The sequence below is a fragment of the Aquarana catesbeiana genome, linkage group LG04 (assembly GCF_042186555.1).
Source record: "Aquarana catesbeiana isolate 2022-GZ linkage group LG04, ASM4218655v1, whole genome shotgun sequence".
In the NCBI taxonomy this organism is placed as follows: domain Eukaryota; kingdom Metazoa; phylum Chordata; class Amphibia; order Anura; family Ranidae; genus Aquarana; species Aquarana catesbeiana.
The window spans coordinates 165,972,905-165,992,647 of record NC_133327.1 but is presented as its reverse complement, the minus strand read 5'-3'; the positions used below and the strand labels follow the sequence as shown (position 1 = coordinate 165,992,647).

Here is a 19,743-nt window from a genome sequence, read left to right as displayed (position 1 = left end):
CCTGTGTTGAAGCACGACAGCTCACTTGTACTGTGCATGGAGAAGAGGGCTGCTTTACAGTCTTGTAATGCTATCCGGTGCCCTTAGGGGGCTATGTGTGTGGTGCTTCTCCCCAACCGCTAACAAGGCTTAAAGCCCAATTCCAGAACAATTTAAAACATCCAGCTTGCAGATGCCAAGCCCCCGTGCGCTGCAAGGGTTAATTGCTCATTATGTCTAGGGGGTTTCACAAGAGGCTTTTTCTCTTACCTGATTCCTTGGTCCAGTTAGTCATTCTTCATCCCCCCAAAGGTCTGATTGGTGGGTGGAGCTTCAGCATTATCACGCACAATAAAAGGAGAATGCTGGAGTGTGACCTGAGCTGCTTGCGGGTTACAGAACAGCTGCGGGGTACTGGTTGCAGCACTGGAGGTAGCAAGGAGTAAGGTAAGTATGCCTTTATCAGCTACCCCAAGGCTAAGTGAGCATTTAATCCTCACAGTTTTATATATACCCTAGCCATGATCTGTATTGACCAGTGTGGAGAAGTTCGCTGCAGATAGTGTGAATGAGTCCAGTCCTTTCACACTATACTGCACATAAAAATGTGCCAGTTCTGTGTGTCTGGGTGAGGAGAGGAAGGGGGTGAAAAGCCCACGCAGCTGCTAGCAGGCAGCTCTCTCTCTCATGGATTCAATCAGCCTGGAGAGGTACCTGCTACACACTCCCCCCACCAAAGAACCTTTGGTCCCCAAAGGAAGTAGAAAGTCTATGACCTGCTACATGCTTTTTATATACAAGCGGAGAAAGCAAGTTAGTGTGCACAGGAAATCAGACAATTTGCATCTGCATAAAAACCTGGCAGGGGAACCTCCCACCAATTAGCATAGGAGGGGAGGTTGTCCTGCCTACAGGCCACCTGAATTGGAATGGCCCAGCTTTGCAATGGGACCTCACTGCAAAGTATATTCCCATGGGCAATAAGTTTAAAAGGCTAAAAACAAAACCTATGTGGCTAACAGCCATAGTTAAAGAAGCTATAAACAATAAGAAAAGAGCCTTTAAAAAATATAAAAATGAAGGAACACTAGTGTTGATTAAATGTTACAAAGAATTTAACAGAATATGTAAAAAGGAAATCAAGGATGCAAAAATTCAAAACGAACGACAAATTGCAAAAGATAGTAGGACAAACCCCAAAAAATTCTTCAAATATATTAATAGTAAAAAGGCCAGGTCTGAGCATGTAGGCCCTTTACAAAATAATCTAGAGTGGGTGACTGGGGACAAAGAGAAGGCAAATGTATTAAATACTTTTTTCAGCTCTGTGTATACCAAAGAGCATGGGGGAGCTCATGTCCAAATGGGGGTGGTAGTGACACAGCCCCAAATGATCCACAATGGCTCAAAAGTGATATGGTCCAGAAATATTTAGACAGAATAAAGGTGGATAAAGCACCTGGACCTGATGGCATTGAGCTCTGTAATTTGAAAACCATTGTATATAATTTTTAGGGACTCATTAATGACAGGAATAGTACCACTGGATTGGCGCAGGGTGAACGTGGTGCCTATATTTAAAAAGGGATCAAAGTCTTTACCAAGTAACTATAGACCTGTTACTTTAACTTCTATAGTCGGGAAAATACTGGACCGTTTAATAAAAGACCACATAGACAAGTTCTTGCTGGAAAAAAACATTTTAAGCAACAGACAGGATGGATTCATGAAAGACAGAAGTTGTCAGACAAACCTGATTTCTTTTTATGAAGAGGTAAGTAAAACCTTGGACAGAGGGGTGACTGTGCACGTGGTATACTTGGATTTTGCAAAAGCGTTCGACACAGTTCCCCACGCGCGGCTCATGTGTAAGGTAAAGTCTACAGGCTTGGAAATATCAGTTTTTAACTGGATAGAAAACTGGCTAAAAGACAGAATTCAGAGAGTAGTGGTTAATGAATCTTACTCTGAATGGTCTAAGGTTATCAGTGGTGTACCCCAAGGTTCAGTGCTGGGACTCTTACTTTTTAACATCTATATAAATGATATTGGGTCTGGGATCGAAAGTAACATTTCTGTCTTTGCAGATGACACCAAGCTATGCAGTGGAATAACGTCCTTACAGGATGTCTCCAATTTACAAGCCGACCTCATTGCATTGGCTAATTGGGCAACCATGTGGCAGATGAGGTTTAATGTTGAGAAATGTAAAGTTATGCACTTGGGGGCTAAGAATATGCATGCATCATACATGCTAGGGGGAGTACAACTGGGGGAATCCGTGGTGGAGAAGGATCTGGGGCATTTGGTAGATCATAAGCTCAATAATAGCATGCAATGCCAAGCTGCGGTTTCCAAAGCGAGCAAAGTCCTTTCTTGTATAAAGAGAAGTATGGACTCCAGAGAGAGAGATATAATGTTGCCCCTGTTCAAATTATTAGTAAGACCTCATCTGGAATATGCAGTTCAGTTTTGGGCACCAGTTTTCAAAAAGGATATCCGGGAACTGGAGAAAGTGCAGAGAAGGGCAACCAAACTGATAAGAGGCATGGAGGAACTCAGCTATGGGGAAAGATTAGAGGAACTGAATGTATTCACTCTTGAGAAGAGGAGAATAAGGGGGGGATATGATCAACATGTTCAAATATATAAGGAGTCCATATAGTGAACTTGGTGTTGAGTTATTCTCTTTAAGGTCAACCCAGAGGACATGGGGGCATGCTTTAGGTCTAGAGGAAAAGTGATTTCATCTCTAAATACGTAAAGGTTTCTTCACAGTAAGAGCTGTGAAAATGTGGAATAGACTCCCGCCAGAGGTGGTTCTGGTCAGCTCAGTAGATTGCTTTAGGAAAGGCCTGGATACTTTCCTAAATGTACATCATATAACTGGGTACTGACATTTATAGGTAAAGTTGATCCAGGGAAAATCCGATTGCCTCTTGGGGGATCAGGAAGGAATTTTTTCCCCTGCTGTAGCAAATTGGAACATGCTCTGCTGGGGTTTTTTGCCTTCCTCTGGATCAATTGACTGTAAAAAATTGGGTATATTGGATTGTACGATATTTTTTATTTTATTTATTTATTGTTTTTAAGGTTGAACTGGATGGACTTGTGTCTTTTTTCAACCTGACTATGTAACTATGTAGATGTGCCAGTGGGGTGAGTTGAGGTTGTCCTCCACTAAATGTGTGGTGGAAGAACCAGGTGCCTCAAGAGTCCTTTTTGAGGTGAAAACAGCTTCCTCAGAGCTTTCACCCAGCATATCAAAAGTCAGTCTCTTAGGTGGGTAAATAGCTCTTCGCTCTCTGTGTTCTTTAGGCTCTGGTGTTACAGGTACACTGGTCTTTGCTTCATCCACAGCTTCTTCTTCTTCATGCATATCAGCCTCAGTTCCCTCTTCAGAAGGATTGGAAATCTTCGGGGTCTGCTGTCAGCAAGGAAGATTGAGGGTCTTTCAACTCTTCAGAAGGTGGACTTAGAGGCACAAACTCAGGAGCCTCTGGTCTGAGAATCCCAGCATCTGTCACTTTAGGAGGCGATGAATGGGGGGTGGCAAACCCTGGCATTTGAGGTGGCCACAACCAGTCTATCCCCATCTCTTCATCTTCGCCGTCCCTCATCGTCTACAGCGAGGGGTACAGACTGAGATCTAGTGACTGGTCGGGATCTCTGAGAGGCCGTTGGTGTGCACTGTGAATCTGGCTGTGGTGGCAAACAAACTGCTTTTGACAGAGACAATAGATGGTAGCGGTGCCAAGTCTTCAGCGGGCCTGTGCTTCCCTCCGGTCGGATTTGATACACTGGGAGTCCTGGCAGCTGCTTGCAAATGACATAGGGTTGCGACTTCCAGCGGTCAGCCAACTTGCTGTTTCCAGGGACACCCAGATTCTTCTGCAGCACCCTGTCACCTGGTTGCAAGTCCTGCACTCGTACCCTGAGGTCAAAGTTTCTTTTATTCCTCTGTCATCTGAGGCAGCTTGGGCCTTGTCATAGGCGGTCTTCAGACTTTTTCGTAGGCGGTCCACATACCCTTTGTGGGAGGTTGTTGAAGTATGGTCTAAGGACGTGCCAAAGGCCAAGTCTACTGGCAGCTGGGCCTCCCGCCCAAACAACAGACGATAATAGCATCGTTTGCGGTGCTGTTATAAGCATGCATGATAGCAGCTATATGCTTACTCCAGTGCTGCTTTTGTTCCGAATTCAAGGTCCCAAGCATATCCAGGAGGGTTTGGTTGAAGCTCTCTGGCTGAGGATCCCCTTGAGGATGGTATGGGGTGGTTCTGGACTTCTTAATGCCTAACAAGTCTAAAAGTCTCTTGATGAGGGTGCTTTTGAAATCTCTCCCTTGATCAGAGTGGATACGTTGGGCTAGGCCATAGTGTACAAAGAACTTCTCCACTAAGATCTTGGCCACCATGGATGCTTGTTGATGTTGATGGAAATGCCTTGGCATACCTTTCCCTCTCCACTCAGATCAGGCTCCAATCACAGAAAGTCAATGCACACCAGGTCCATGGGTCCCTGACTCTGAAGCTGGCCCATTGGGGCAGCTCGGTAAGGCAAAGTTTTTCTTTGGATACATCTGATGCTAGAGTGGCAATAGCCCTCGACTTCAGCCCTCTTGCAGGGACAGTAGAATTGGTTCCTCACCAGGTGGAAAGTCCTCTCGGGTCCTAGGTGGCCATGGTTGTCGTCAAGGGAAGTTAATATTATCTCCCTGTGTTTTTCCAGTAGAAATAACTGCCATTTTTCTTCGAAAGCTTTGGCAGACCTTCATCCCCGACTTAAGTGACATTGCAATAATATTTGGGGACACCAGCAGCTGAATCTCCAATGTCTTCAGCCCTGGATCCTCCTCCAGCTTGGTGTTCTGCTCCTTGACACAAGGCTCGTACCCCTTCAGGTGTCAACCGGGCCCATTCTTCGGGAGGGTCACTGGAGCAATGGGGCCTTCTTGACAGATCATCTCCGTCTTTGTTCCCGACCCCCCGGTCGATACTTCAGGCTGAAAGTAAACCCTGATAGGGCAGCCAACCATCTGTGACCTGTGGCATTCAACTTGGCAGTGGTGAGGATGTAGGTGAGGGGATTATTGTCGGTCTTAATGACGAACTCCACTCCATATAGATAATTCCTCAGTTTATCCACTACTGTCCATTTCAAGGCCAGAAACTCGAGTTTGTGTGTAGGGTAGTTCTTCTCGGTGGGTGCCAGGCTCCGACTCACATAGGCAAGGGCTGTAGGTGGCCGTTGTGTTCTTGATACTGCACCACGCCTAACCCATCTCGACTGGCGTCAACGTCTATTTCATATGGCTTGGTTGTATCTGCATAGGCCAAGACTGGAGCAGTTGTTAGGTTCCCTTTCACCTGCCTACAGGCCTCTTCACATTGGGCAGTCCACTGTTCGTGAATGGACTCTTTGGGTTTTCTGGGTCCTCCAGCTGGTCTGACAGGCTTTGTCGGGTCATCGTTTTCCTTCCCACTTTTTAGTAGCTCATTAAAGAGGAAGTAAACACTGATGGGTTTACTTCCTCTTTGTTTCCCTGCAAGGGTAAAGCATAATGGGCTACTATGCATTGCATAGTAGCCCATTATGTGTCACTTACCTGACACAGGAGCCTGCGATGTGACCGATGTCCCCTTTGGTACGGTGCGTCCATCTTCTTCCGGGTATCGTGGCTCCGGCGCTGTGATTGGCCGGAGCTGTGATGACATCACTCCCATGCATGCGCACGGGAGCCGCCACTAAGGTCATATCGTGGTTAGCAGCAGCGTGCTCAGTGCGCCTGTGCACCGCTGTCTAGGGCACATGCTCCGTAGACAGCAGTGCCTGTCTTTTAGCACCGTATAGGTTTAGGAGATATTTCTTGGACCTACAGGTAAGCCTTAATCTAGTCTTACCTGTAGGTCAAAGTGGTCTGTAATTGTTTACAACCACTTTAAGTGGGTGGGCTATCTTAGCGAATCCCACAATGAATCTACTGTAATAGGAACAGAATCCCAGAAATGACCTGAGTTCAGTCACATTAGTGGGCTTTGGCCAGGAGGTGACAGCTTCCAGCTTCTGGGGGTCAGTGGCCATCCCCATCAGGAGACACAATGTGACCAAGGTAGTTGACCGAGGGTTAAAAAAAATGGCACTTCTCCAGAGACAGCTTCAACGCCTTCAGAACCTTTTCCAGACGCTCTTCATACTCTTTCAAGGGATTCCCAAGATGATGTCTTCTAAATACACCAACACCTCTATCAGGTTCATGTCACCTACAGTCTTCTCCATGAGCCTTTGGAAAGTGACTGGGGCACCAGACAAGCCCTAAGGCATGCGGTCGAATTCAAAGAACCCCACTGGGGAAATAAAGGCGGTCTTCTCTCTATCCTCAGAATGGATGGGATTTGGTAGTACCCGCTCTTTAGGTCCAGCACGCTGAAACACTTGGCCCCTGACAGGCTCTGCAAGGCGTCTTCTATCCATGGGGTAGTGTGCTGGTCGGGAATGGTCCTTCTGTTCAGCGTTCTGTAGTCGATGTAAAGCCTCAGTGACCCATTCTTCTTCCGTACCACCACTATCGGGGAAGCGTATGGACTTTGGGACTCTCGGATGATACCTGCTCTCTTCAATTCTGTTAATTGTTCACGCAGATCTTCCAAGTCCCCTAAAGGAATCCGTCTCTCTGAACGGCTTGTCTTGTTGCAGACGGATTCAGTGTTGGGCACTCTTTGCACGCCCCACATCGAATACACTCTTCGAGAATGCGGCCTGCCATCTCAGAAGCTGAGTCTTGGCTCTTTCTTTCCATTCAGGTGAGTGAGTAGTGTTCTTCGGATAGAACTCGACGGGGATCCCATCCTTTTCTCCCCCCACCAAATCAGATGGTGAGATTGGGGTAGCTGGATTCACTTGTCCCAGCAACATCCGAGCTGGCGCCTTCACTGGCGAGGCCATTATGTTATGGACACTGACCGAGATCCTCCCGTGGCTTCTTTGCAATGCTTTGGTTGAAATCATTTTGGAATTCATCTCCACTCCCATGTCTTCTTTCTGTCTGTCCGCTTCAAGGACGATGAAAGGGCCTGGTTGTTTCCAATTCAGTTTGACAGATGCCCGTAAAACAGGTCACTTCCCCAGGCTGTTATACCTTCTCACTCCGGTCCAAATGCCAGATCTTTCCCACTCCTTCAGCTGGAGCCTTCTGTTCTTGCACCAGGCTTGTCTCAACATGGGGTGCACACTTGTAGTCGAAGTGTCCTGCTCTTGGACAAGAGGTGTCAACAGTCTTCTGACAAGATCAGTATTAGTACCTATGATGAGAGAACTTTTACAAGCCCCTGGTAGGCGAGGACAGACCACTGCCAAAGTGTCAAAGGTCTCAGCTTTCCCAGCTATGGAGGGATCGAGGGTCAGCTTGACTGGTAGATAGCCATCATAAGGGAAGTTCTGAGTCCCAATGCCCCACATCTCTAGCTCTTCTAACTTCTGTAATGGCAGGTGTTTGAGGTGCTTGTCATAGAAGTCTTTGTAGGGTCACTTGAGCTTCAGTATCCAGGAGAGCCTTGGTATAGATTCCCTCCGCTTGGATGGAGACAACCGGAGAAGGTCCCACTAGCTTGGCAGGGAATTTGTGGGAAGCGGCAGGCTTGGCCTGTTCAGTGGCTTGCATCCGCACTCCTTTCTTGCGGAAGTTCTGATCTGGCTTGAGTCTCTGTTGAGTTCTGGGAGTCTGGTGTGCACTGACTCTCCAATGCCGAGTATCATGGGGCAAAGGAAGTGGGACAGTGGGTCGCTCTGAGGCAACAACGGGAGCTCTCTTGGGGGTTTGGACTCCTGCTGCGGTCTCCTTGCTTCATTGGTTTTTCTGGAGCTAGCTAATGTAGATGGGCAACCGGTTGACTCCTTCACCGGGGCCCTCTGGAGTTTCCCGTCAGCTTTTGGTGTTGCACTTCAGGCTTCACTGGGCTTGGGCATTCTCATCGATAATGTCCAACTCCTCCACAGTTGAAGCAAATCCCTTGGTTTGTTGGCTTCTCCACCTGAGCAACTATAGAGCTTAAAGACTTCTTGGGCACTGAGACTTCATCACTAGGTAGAACAATGGGCTTGGCAGTCAACATGGCCATCATCTCTATCAGCTGTGACACTTGAATCTTAAGAAGCTTGACCTTGGGGACGCCATCAGCTGCACTCGCCACCCTGACCCCAACAACAGATTCTGACCTCTGACTTTTTTGTTTTGTTTTCCAGCATGGTCTCCTCTTTCCGCACAATCCGGATCAGATCTGGATACTTCAAGATGCCACCATCTTGCCGGGTTCTCAACAGGAGGGTGATGGGGTCCAAGGGCTGGGCACCCCTCAAGACTTGCTGGGCACGGACCTCATCCTCCTTCTGGGGTTCTAGACCCTTCTTAAGCAAAATTTGGTGCATAGTTTTGTCCAAACATCTCATGTACTCTGACAGCTTCTCTCCCTCATTTTGGTAAGTGTGCTCCAAATGGCAAATAAGATAAGAAACCTTCTCTGTGCACCCAAACACATCCTGCAGAATGTTCAGGTAGTCCTGGGCAAAACAATCTCACTTACTGAGCTTCAAATTGCGGATGGCTTTTGAGGCAGACCCTTGTAAGCTCTCTGTGATTCCCTGTTTCTTGTGGGTCTCAGGAATGTTCCATTCATCCAAGGCTTGTGTGGTCTGGTACAGCCACTCTTCAAAGTTGTCCTCCCCTGTAGGCACTGGTTTTCTTCCAGAGAAGGCCCTGAGCTTCTGATACCCAGTTGCCGAGTATGTTGGAGGGTCTTTCTGACATTTTGAAACAAAGTCTCCCAGGGCAGCAAAGAATTCTGGTCCAATCGTGGTCAGAGGTGACGGGGAGGGAACTTCTTCTGTAGTTGACTCGGCTTGACTGGAGCTGGTAGGACCCTCGTCTGGAAACTTCAGATGGATTATACAAAGCTCCGGTTTGTTGGCCAATTGCACACTGGCACCTTTGAAACTTTCAGGGACTCCTTGTCTCCACTCTAATAGTGCATAGGTGCGGGAGATCTCACGGTCTGTTTTGACAGCAATCACCCATGCCTTCCTGTCTGGGGACAGCGTCTTCATAGCTTGGCTGATTTGTTCCTTAGCCCAGGCCTCCCCAGGGAGTTTGATCACCAAGCTCGACTCTGAGCGGGCGCCTTCTTCCTCAAACCGCTGGATAGCAGTGGCAAGGTCCATGCTGGCGCTTGTAGGGGAGTTGATTGCAGAGAAACGGAAATCCCGGAAAAGCCCCCACGTGTAGCAATACCCCCGAAGGAACTGCTTTTGTTTGTTCAGTTTACTCTGCCTCTCTACCCCAAAGAACTGTCCCAGCCCCTCTGGCACACCTAGCAATGTGATTAATGGAATAACCCAGTGATAACACACAAACACAGTTCTGCTCTCTCAAGTTTACTTAGGCCAGAGAAAAGTTTAAAGTAATATTAGTCAGCCAAGTCCTGTATAAGTAGCCAGGATTTGGTTGAAACAGTTCTCAAAACAGTCAATAACACTATGCAACAATAAAAGAATAATAACAATGTACACAGATTAAATAGACTCCCCCAAACAAGCTATTGATTGATGTAGAATGCTATGGCTAAAGGGGAACCACAGGCCGGCCTATAGTACCTCCAATACACACACAATGAAGTAATAAACATCAGTGGCGTGTCCCCTTTAAGAGCAACAACAATAATGTTCTAGGAGCAAAGCTTTGCATTTGTTCTCTTCATCGGCATGTAGGAGCTCTGTGGACAAGGATCCCTCAATGTAACAGGGTGATGAGAAGGAATGTAAAGTAGCTGATGCTGTGATATAGCACTCCTCTACGTGATCCGGATAATATGTGTCTGTGCACAGTATTCAGGTGTGGTGTTTTATGGAAGGCAGTAGGGTTCCTGGGCAAAGCCTCCTCACCAAACCTGTACGCATTCAGTAGTCCTTCAAAGAACGATCAACCGATTCAACCTGGCTGCAGATGTGTCGCAATAGCGTTCAGTCTCTGACCCGTTAAATTGGCCGATTCTGTGACATTCCACGCTGCTGCAGAGCGTCCTTCTGGAAGCATGCGGATTCTGTTCCTCTGGGCTGGAGCTGCAGACTGTGTGCCCCTTGGTAGGCCGCAATCCCCTCGCACAGCAACAGAGGCACGGGCGTAGCGTGAAGGAGTGCAGGAGTCGCCATAGCAACCCCGCATTCAGCTCCAGGGGGCCCGCAGCTCCCTGCTATGAGCTGTCATCTTACATGCTGGGTTTTACAATCACAAAATCCTGGAAATAGAATCAAGGTCCGATCCACCCTGTGTTTCCCAGGGCCCCAGCCTAGCTCTGCAATCCAGTCCGGAGCTTCTAGTTTGCCTTCTCCCCAGACCCCCAGACCACACCCCTCCTCTGCTCTCATTGGCTGGGGAGAAGTTGTGCTGTTTCCTGTACGGAGTGGAGGACTGAGTGCCGTGGAGCCTGGGACAGGTGAGTGTGGCTCTGTGCTGCTGTATGCTGCTGATAAGTTGTGGTGACAGTGAGCTGCCCCCCGTCACAAAGACCTGTGTCTTTGTGTGTGCTTGTGTTCGAAGAGGAGGAAGGAGAGAGCAGCGCCTGATAGTCGGGACAGGATGGCTTTAGCTGAGGTATGACACTGCTCTGCTCAGTCATGTCACTCAGTGTACCCCCAACCTGACATGTCTGCTCATGTGGGAACACTGACAGCTGGGAACAGACACACAACCCCCCACAACACTTACAGAAATGTTGGTAAACAATCCCCTAAAGCCACGTACACACGGCACAACTTTTCGACCGGACTGGTCCCGTGGACTTTCCGACAGACTTTCAACGGACTTTTGACGGACTTCCGATGGACTATTTAACGAACGGACTTGCCTACACAAGATCACACCAAAGTCCGACGGATTCGTACGTGATGACGTACACCGGACTAAAATAAGGAAGTTGATAGCCAGTAGCCAATAGCTGCCCTAGCGTCGGTTTTTGTCCGTCGGACTACCATACAGATGAGCGGATTTCTGGGTCCGGTGGAGTTACAACATAAAGATTTGAAGCATGTTCCAAATCTAAAGTCTGTCAGATTTTCGACTGGAAAAGTCCGCTGAAGGTCCGATGAAGCCCACACACGATCGAATTTTCTGCTGGACTCGGTCCGTCGGACTAGTCCAGTCGAAAAGTCCGACCGTGTGTACGCTGCATAACACTTCCTGAGGGGCCAAAATGTTTTGTGTCAATTAGAGTAGTTCTAGAAGATGGGGGGGCAGGGGAATCTAGCGTTTACAGCAAGGGGCATGTGTGATTACCAGGAGGAGGACACCTATCATTACCTAGAGGTGGGGGACATTTGTCATTACTAAGGGGGTGCATGTATCATTACCAGGAGGGGGGCACAGGTAAATTTACAGACAATTTGTAAAACTCAGCCAATTTTACTGTGCCTGTAAGCCCTGGTTCACATTGATGCGATGCGGGAAACGCAGAAGATTCACTGCGTTTCCCCCCATTGCACTGCATAGCAATCACGTGGCATCCATGTCATCTGCTGCATGTGTCAATGTTCGATTAATGACCCCCCCGAAACAGATTGCAAAACACAGTGCGACTGCCAGAATCACATCGCATGGATGTGAACACCCATTCAGGTGCAGGGAAAAAAGGGTCCTGCACCATTTTTGCACGGATGTGATTTGAGCCATACAAAATGTATGGCTCATATCGCATTGCACAGACATTGCATGTGATGTACACAAGAATGCGTTGCGATTCCTGTGCGAATCACATGCAGTGTTCTGCACACATCAGTGTGAAACCAGGCTAAATGTCTAGGAATGGCAGCCACTGGCCATAAACAAAATAAGGCCACAGGTCATCTTGCAACTGCACATGCGCAGTTCCAAAAGCAGCAAAGTGGTGCAAAGCTTTGCCCCTTTAGGCTGTATTTACACCTGAGCGTTTCAAAGTTGCAAGTTTTTTCCGCGTTTTTGTTCAGGTCACCAATGTAAAAAAAAAAGCAGAAAAACGCCTGTAATCTGCCCCAAAGAAGCTCATGTTCTTTTTTGAGCTTAAGGTGTTTTTCAGGTGTTTTGCTTCAGGTGACAAAATGCTCAGCAGTGCATACTAGCACATTATGCCTTTACCTTGCAGGGCTTGTTTTTGTTTAAAATGCCTTCACTACCGCTTTAAATCAGAGTCCTCAGCATTCCCCTTTACAACATCATAGTTTGCAAAATTCCCATTTACAGTGCAAGGGAGAACTCTTGTGGATCCTGATATAAAAAGGGAACACTGTAGACTGTGATGTAGGGGGAATGATGCAGACCTGAATGTAAGGGGGAACTGAGATTGTTTTGTAAGAGGGGGGAGGCTCTATTGTTCAGAGACCCCCTACATCAGAGTTTCCTTTTATTCCAGATCTCCCTAACATCAGGGACCACAGAGTTCTCCTATACCATAAGGGACCACAGAGTTCTCCTTTTACACCAGGGACCACGGAGTTCTCCTTTTACACCAGGGATCACAGAGTTCTCCTTTTACACCAGGGATCACAGAGTTCTCCTTTTACACCAGGGACCACAGAGTTCTCCTTTTACACCAGGGACCACAGAGTTCTCCTTTTACACCAGGGACCACAGAGTTCTCCTTTTACACCAGGGACCACAGAGTTCTCCTTTTACACCAGGGACCACAGAGTTCTCCTTTTACACCAGGGACCACAGAGTTCTCCTTTTACACCAGGGACCACAGAGTTCTCCTTTTACACCAGGGACCACAGAGTTCTCCTTTTACACCAGGGGCCACAGAGTTCTCCTTTTACACCAGGGACCACAGAGTTCTCCTTTTACACCAGGGACCACAGAGTTCTCCTTTTACACCAGGGACCACAGAGTTCTCCTTTTACATCAGGGTCCACAGAGTACTCCTTTTACATCAGGGTCCACAGAGATCCCCCTTACACTGTAAAGGGTAACCCTGAGGACTCTGATGTAAGGGGGAATGCTATGGACTCTGATGTAAGAAGGGACTCCTGGAACCCTGATGTATAGGGAAATGCTTTGATATAAGGAGGGACTCCAATGTGAACACAGGGTTCATTCTAACTGCTGCACTTTACATGTTGTTTTGTATGTTACTTATTCCTGACCCCTGCACTCTATACATTATGTTGTGCATTACATAGTCCTGACCAAGGTGTTCATTGTCCCAATAGTTGCTGGTTTTATTGAAGTTCTTTTTTAAAGCGTAACTACATGGCATCTGAGCTCCACAAACTAAAAAACAATATGTAAAGCGGAAGTAAACTCATCCATTTATTTGTTTAAAAAAACAGTTACATTTCCGGCATGTGCCAGGAATGTAACACTCCCATTAGTTGTGCTCTCAAACAAACTGTCAAACCATCCAATAGCTGAAGTCATAACTGATCACAAGAGCAGCATCATGGCAGTTGTAGATTAAACAGAGGCCAAAATGTCAGCTTCCTTGACTGAAAATAATAGGGTTTTACTTCCACTTTAATTTACTTTTAATGTTTAAAGTAAACACATCAATCCATCCATTGCTCCATGATTTATTACTTTGAAAAACACTTCCCTAGCATATCTGGCCGGGGCCATTATAATCCTAGTCAGGCTCACATTTTAAGCAAGAAACTGCCACTCACCCTAGTCAGTCCTAGTATGGATATATACATGTAAAAGCCTCAGTCAATGCCGATCTTCGGGTCACGCCCCCTGACATGTTTTGCCCCATCCAACAGGGCTTAATAACTCTTTAGCCACTTAAAGTATCGTGACGCATAGTGGAAAAATGTTGACACGCAGTGGAAGTGGCGGGTGGCCCCAGGTCAACTTCTGCATCAGGGCCCACGGGCTTCAAGCTACGCCTCTGAACAGAGGGTTGCTCTCCCGATGGGATCCAGGGACAAGGCTTTTTGGCCTGGTCCGCCCTGTGCTTTTTATAGTCTCTCCCACAAGTCTCTTGACTCTGGGCAGTTCAGCCTGGGATTTGCAGTCCTGCCCCCTCACACAGTAAATCAGGCTACCTTGTGTTGGGACTTCATATTCCACAGTTCTTTGCTGCTGTTCCCTAAAGATTGGCTCTCAGTCTCTTCCAATAGGGAGGCTACAAAGTAAACAGTTCTGTGTGTCTGTGTGTGTGAGAGGAGAGGAAGGGGGCTGAAAAGCCCATGCAGCTGCTAGCAGGCAGCTCTCTCCCTCATGTATTCAATCAGCCTGGAGAGGTACCTGCTACACATGTGTGTTAATGTGCACTCAACATGTAATTTCATGCGTATTGTGTTACATTGCGTTACATTGTGTTTTTATGTGTGTGGCGTGTGTTTTCATATCATCTGTCGTGAAGTGACAGGTCCCTGGAAGGTTAAAAATACTAACTTTTTTATTTATTTTTTTTATACTTTTACTATCAGTTGCATTGCAATGCATTTGCATGCATTCAAGTGTGTTACATTAAAATGCAAACAGGTTGCATTTTAATGCAACACACATGTACACAACACTGTGTGTGAACGAGACAAAGAACCATAATTTTCTATATGCTCTTGCATAAAAACGCAAGTCATTACACATGGTGTGAACGAGTCGTAAAGAGTACAAATTGTGATAACTACTACAACCAATACATTTCTGTGGGCAAATGATTGATAAAATAAACCATGATAAACTGCCATGGATTAACACACTTTTTACAGCTTTTGCATCAGCTAGAGCCCTAATTACAGTATGTGAGTTTAACTACAATATGAAAGCTTCAATGTACAGCTAAGCCCACTGTAATACAATTTACTATTCTTTCTAGGCAAGCCAGCATCTATTTAAAACAGGACACCAACAGAATAGGCAGAATCTGTAAAAAGGTCACCTATAATGAATACACAGATGGCTCATACACTGAAGAAAAAAAGAAACCAGACTGGCTGGGATTACTGGGTCCCATCATAAAAGCAGAAATTTGTGATAATATTACTATTCATCTTTTCAACAATGCTTCCAGACCATATAGCATACATGCACATGGAGTGCGATACACAAAAGGAAATGAAGGTAAAAAAGCTTTATTTCAAATATTTAGATAAGCTAGAACAATTGTACTAATCCATGTATTTACACTCAGGTCATTGTAAAATATGCAAACTACCATCTAATTGTAGGACTGTCACATACTACTATTTTTATTTTACTCTAGTGTGTGAACCTCAATGACCTCTTGCCTGTTAAATTTAGAGGATCTAAAGGAATTATCGATTAAGGCTGGGTTCACACTATTGCGTGGGTTTCACCACATCCAATTTGCATAGCAGGAGATTGTGACTGGCTCTCTATGGAGCCGGTTCATACATCTCCGCAGCGGCTCCAGTGCGAATTGCACAGGAGTCCTGTGCATCCTTTGATCCGTTTCAGGTCTGAATTGAACCCAAAATTCAGGCTGGAATCAGACCTGCAATGGTGAATGGAGACGCACCGGACTCCTACTGTGAGCGGCTGCGTTCTCCAGTGTGAACCCAGCCTAAATCTCTGAGTAAAAGAAAAAAAGACTGCTGAAATCTTTTGAGTTTCCTTCAAAGATCACAGAACACTTGCACATCCAAAGAGCAAAGAGAGGATTGTCCTCAACGAGCAGCAGCACCACACCCAAACATTTTACAGTGCCGATCCAGGAATACACAGTTCATAACATTCGATTAAACCAGTGGTTCTCAGCCCTGTCCTCAAGTACCCCCCAACAGGCCATGTTTTGTGAATTTCTCTTAGCTAAAATAGCTGAGGAAAATACCAAGCCATTGACTCTGATATAAAGCACCTGTGCAAGATAAAGGAAAATCTGCAAACATGGCCTGTTGGGGGTACTTGAGGACAGGGTTGAGAACCACTGCGCTAAACAACTTTCTTGCAGTGTCTCTTCCAAATGCTACTTTATTTCAAAGGCAATGTCCATAAAACTGCTCCCACTGACATGATTTTTGATCACTTTTATTGCTGTCACAAGGAATGTAAACATCCCTTGTAACAGTATTAGGTGGTGACAGGTACTCTTTATGGAGGGGTAATCAGTGAGTAATGCAGATTGATGGGCATAAGCTAAAATATTGAGTGACAAAAACAACCCATAACACAAATTAATATTGCAAATAAATAACCAAAAATGGAACTAAGGTGCATTTACCGACACATATCAAAATTGTGCACCAGATGTGCGGGTGCAAATACTAAATAAATATAAAAAAAATTGACAAAACAAAAAATCAAAGTAGCAAAGGTCCATAAGTAAATTGTGAAGACAAAAAGTCAATCCATAAGTGAGAAAATTGAATCCATATTATAAAAAATAAAACATCAGAAAATCCAATAGTGAAGGCAAGTCCACAGTGATATATAGTGAGGTTCCACACTGAAGTGATAGGTGCAATATTGAATCTCCTCCACCACTGAAAAGTACTGCCTCTTACCAGAAAACGATAGTCCCTTATTACAGGGGACCACACTGGGCAGATGGCTGTAACCCCAGCCTGGGATCTCCCTGGCAAGCACTGGACTCCAAAGCATCAGCGGAAGTAGTCAGCAGAAGAATCGATATTGTGGCAGTATATCACTGTGGACTTGCCTTCACTATTGGATTTTCTGATGTTTTATTTTTTATAATATGGATTGACTTTGTCTTCACAATTTAGTTATGGACCTTTGCTACTTTGATTTTTTGTTTCGTCAATTTTTTTATATTTATTTAGTATTTGCACCCGCACATCTGGTGCACAATTTTGATATGTGCCGGTAGATGCACGTTAGTTCCATTCTTGGTTATTTATTTGCATTATTAATTTGTGTTATGGGTTGTTTTTGTCACTCAATATTTTAGCTTATGCCCATCAATCTGCATTACTCACTGATTAGCGCGACTTCTTGCTCTTTTTATTTCTATTTGGTGTAGTATAACACTTTTTAGTCCTTTTGTTTTTTTTTATAGCGCAGTATCCATATATTTACTCTTTATGGAGGGATCGGGGATCTAAAAGACCCCAAATCCCTGCTTCATAATTCTAAGTATTCATATCACCAAAAACAGTGATTCTGAATACTGTAGGTTTTTTTAAAACAGCACCATTGGCAGCCGAGTAAACCGGAAGTGAAATTGTGATGTCGCTTCCATCTTTACACAAAGGAGACTCGATCGAAGCAGTTTCTCTCTAGCCGGCGGCAGTTTCGGATCATTGCTCGGGTCTCCTGGTGGGACGGGAGGCCCGGGAAGAACCCTCCCACCCCCCCCTCCCTTTGCGATAACAGCCGAGCAGCTTTTTTTAGCCTCGTAGGTTGTTATCCCTAAAGAGCTGACTGCCCGCTCTAAAAAACGGTACGGGGATGATGCCTGCAGTGCATTTACAAAAATTGAACTAGAGATGGAATGGATGGACTATTCAAACAATTCAATCTTAAACTGGTATTAAACTCCAAAATAAAAAATAATGTATGGCAGCTTATCTTGGAATGTGGTGGCTGTTTGCCTTTTAATTTTTAGGCTTTCTTTTCCCCTTTATTTTCACCTGGTGATCCAGCCAGTAACATGCTTCCTGCATTAGAACAAAACCAACTCAACGTCTCAAACGGCCTGCAACCAACTGAATTATCCTGTCTAACAGTATTGCTTTAAGAAAGGCCTGGATACTTTCCTAAATGTACATAATATAACTGGGTACTGACATTTATAGGTAAAGTTGATCCAGGGAAAATCCGATTGCCTCTCTGGGATCAGGAAGGAATTTTTTCCCCTGCTGTAGCAAATTGGAGCATGCTCTGCTGGGGTTTTTTGCCTTCCTCTGGATCAAATGTGGGTATAGTATTGGGTATATTGGATTGTACGTTTTTTTTTTTTTTTTTTATGGTTGGACTGGATGGACTTGTGTCTTTTTTCAACCTGACTAACTAACTATGTAACTATGCGTTAAAAATGGGTTTAGTCTGCACACATTTGCAAATATATGAGTAAGCTAAGAGCCCTGTCAAGGCACCCCAGTATTTTCTGTAGTCCTAACTCTACATTTTGAAAGCCTCCTCATTAAAGCACATGCATTATATGGGGCACAAGGGCACACTGAATACCCAGCATATAGCACCATGGCAGCAAAGATGCCCAGTGTATCCCCTCACCAATATTTCAACAGTACAAACAGATGGTCACTGCCCTCACCTATAACTGGCCTTGGCAGCAAGGAGCATATGAAAGGGCAACACATGCAAAAGGAAACCAAAGAAATTCCCAGCTCAACTTACTGACCAGCCTGCAACCAAACAAATTATCCTTTCTAACAGTATGCATTAAAAACAGGGGTTTAGTTTGCACACATTTGCAAACACAGCCAGGTCCATAAATATTGGGACATCGACACAATTCTAATCTTTTTGGCTCTATACACCACCACAATGGATTTGAAATAAAACAGACAAGATGTGCTTTAACTGCAGACTTTCAGCTTTAATTTGAGGGTATTTACATTCAAATCAGGTGAACGGTGTAGGAATTACAACAGTTTGTATATTCCCCCCCCCCCCCCATTTTTAAGGGACCAAAAGTAATGGGACAGATTAACAATCATCCATCAAACTTTTACTTTTTAATACTTGGTTGCAAATCCTTTGCAGTCAATTACAGCCTGAAGTCTGGAATGCATAGACATCACCAGATGCTGGGTTTCATCCCTGGTGATGCTCTCCCAGGCCTCTACTGCAACTGTCTTCAGTTCCTGATTGTTCTTGGGGCATTTACCCTTCAGTTTTGTCTTCAGCAAGTGAAATGCATGCTCAATCGGATTCAGATCAGGTGATTGACTTGGCCATTGCATAACATTCCACTTCTTTCCCTTAAAAAACTCTTTGGTTGCTTTCGCAGTATGCTTCGGGTCATTTTCCATCTGCACTGTGAAGCGCCGTCCAATGAGTTCTGAAACATTTTGCTGAATATGAGCAGATAATATTGCCCGAAACACTTCAGAATTCATCCTGCTGCTTTTGTCAGCAGTCAATAAATACAAGAGAACCAGTTCCATTGGCAGCCATACATGCCCACGCCATGACACTACCACCACCATGCTTTACTGATGAGGTGGTATGCTTTGGATCATGAGCATTTCCTTTCCTTCTCTATACTCTTCTCTTCCCATCACTCTGGTACAAGTTGATCTTGGTCTCATCTGTCCATAGGATGTTGTTCCAGAACTGTGAAGGCTTTTTTAGATGTTGTTTGGCAAACTCTAATCTGGCCTTCCTGTTTTTGAGGCTCACCAATGGGTTACATCTTGTGGTGAACCCTCTGTATTCACTCTGTTTAAGTCTTCTCTTGATTGTTGGCTTTGACACACATACACCTACCTCCGGGAAAGTGTTCTTGATCTGGCCAACTGTTGTGAAGATTGTTTTCTTCACCAGGGAAAGAATTCTTCGGTCATCCACCACAGTTGTTTTCCGTGGTCTTCTGGGTCTTTTGGTGTTGCTGAGCTCACCGGTGCGTTCTTTCTTTTTAAGGATGTTCCAAACAGTTGATTTGGCCACACCTAATGTTTTTGCTATCTCTCTGATGGGTGTGTTTTGTTTTTTCAGCCTAATGATGGCTTGCTTTACTGATAGTGACAGCTCTTTGGATCTCATATTGAGAGTTGACAGCAACAGGTTCCAAATGCAAATAGCACACTTGAAATGAACTCTGGACCTTTTATCTGCACCTTGTAAATGGGATAATG

The 19,743-nt window shown here is 45.4% G+C and overlaps 1 protein-coding gene across 1 annotated transcript in view; it reads left to right on the top strand.

The window, feature by feature from the left end:
* The window catches only part of LOC141139611 (ceruloplasmin-like), a 281,017-nt gene that overhangs the window by 69,905 nt on the left and 191,369 nt on the right, over nt 1–19,743 (top strand). The window contains exon 2 of the mRNA XM_073625912.1: nt 14,817–15,061. Coding sequence (XP_073482013.1) covers nt 14,817–15,061 — 245 coding nt within the window. The remainder of the gene's footprint in view (nt 1–14,816; nt 15,062–19,743) is intronic.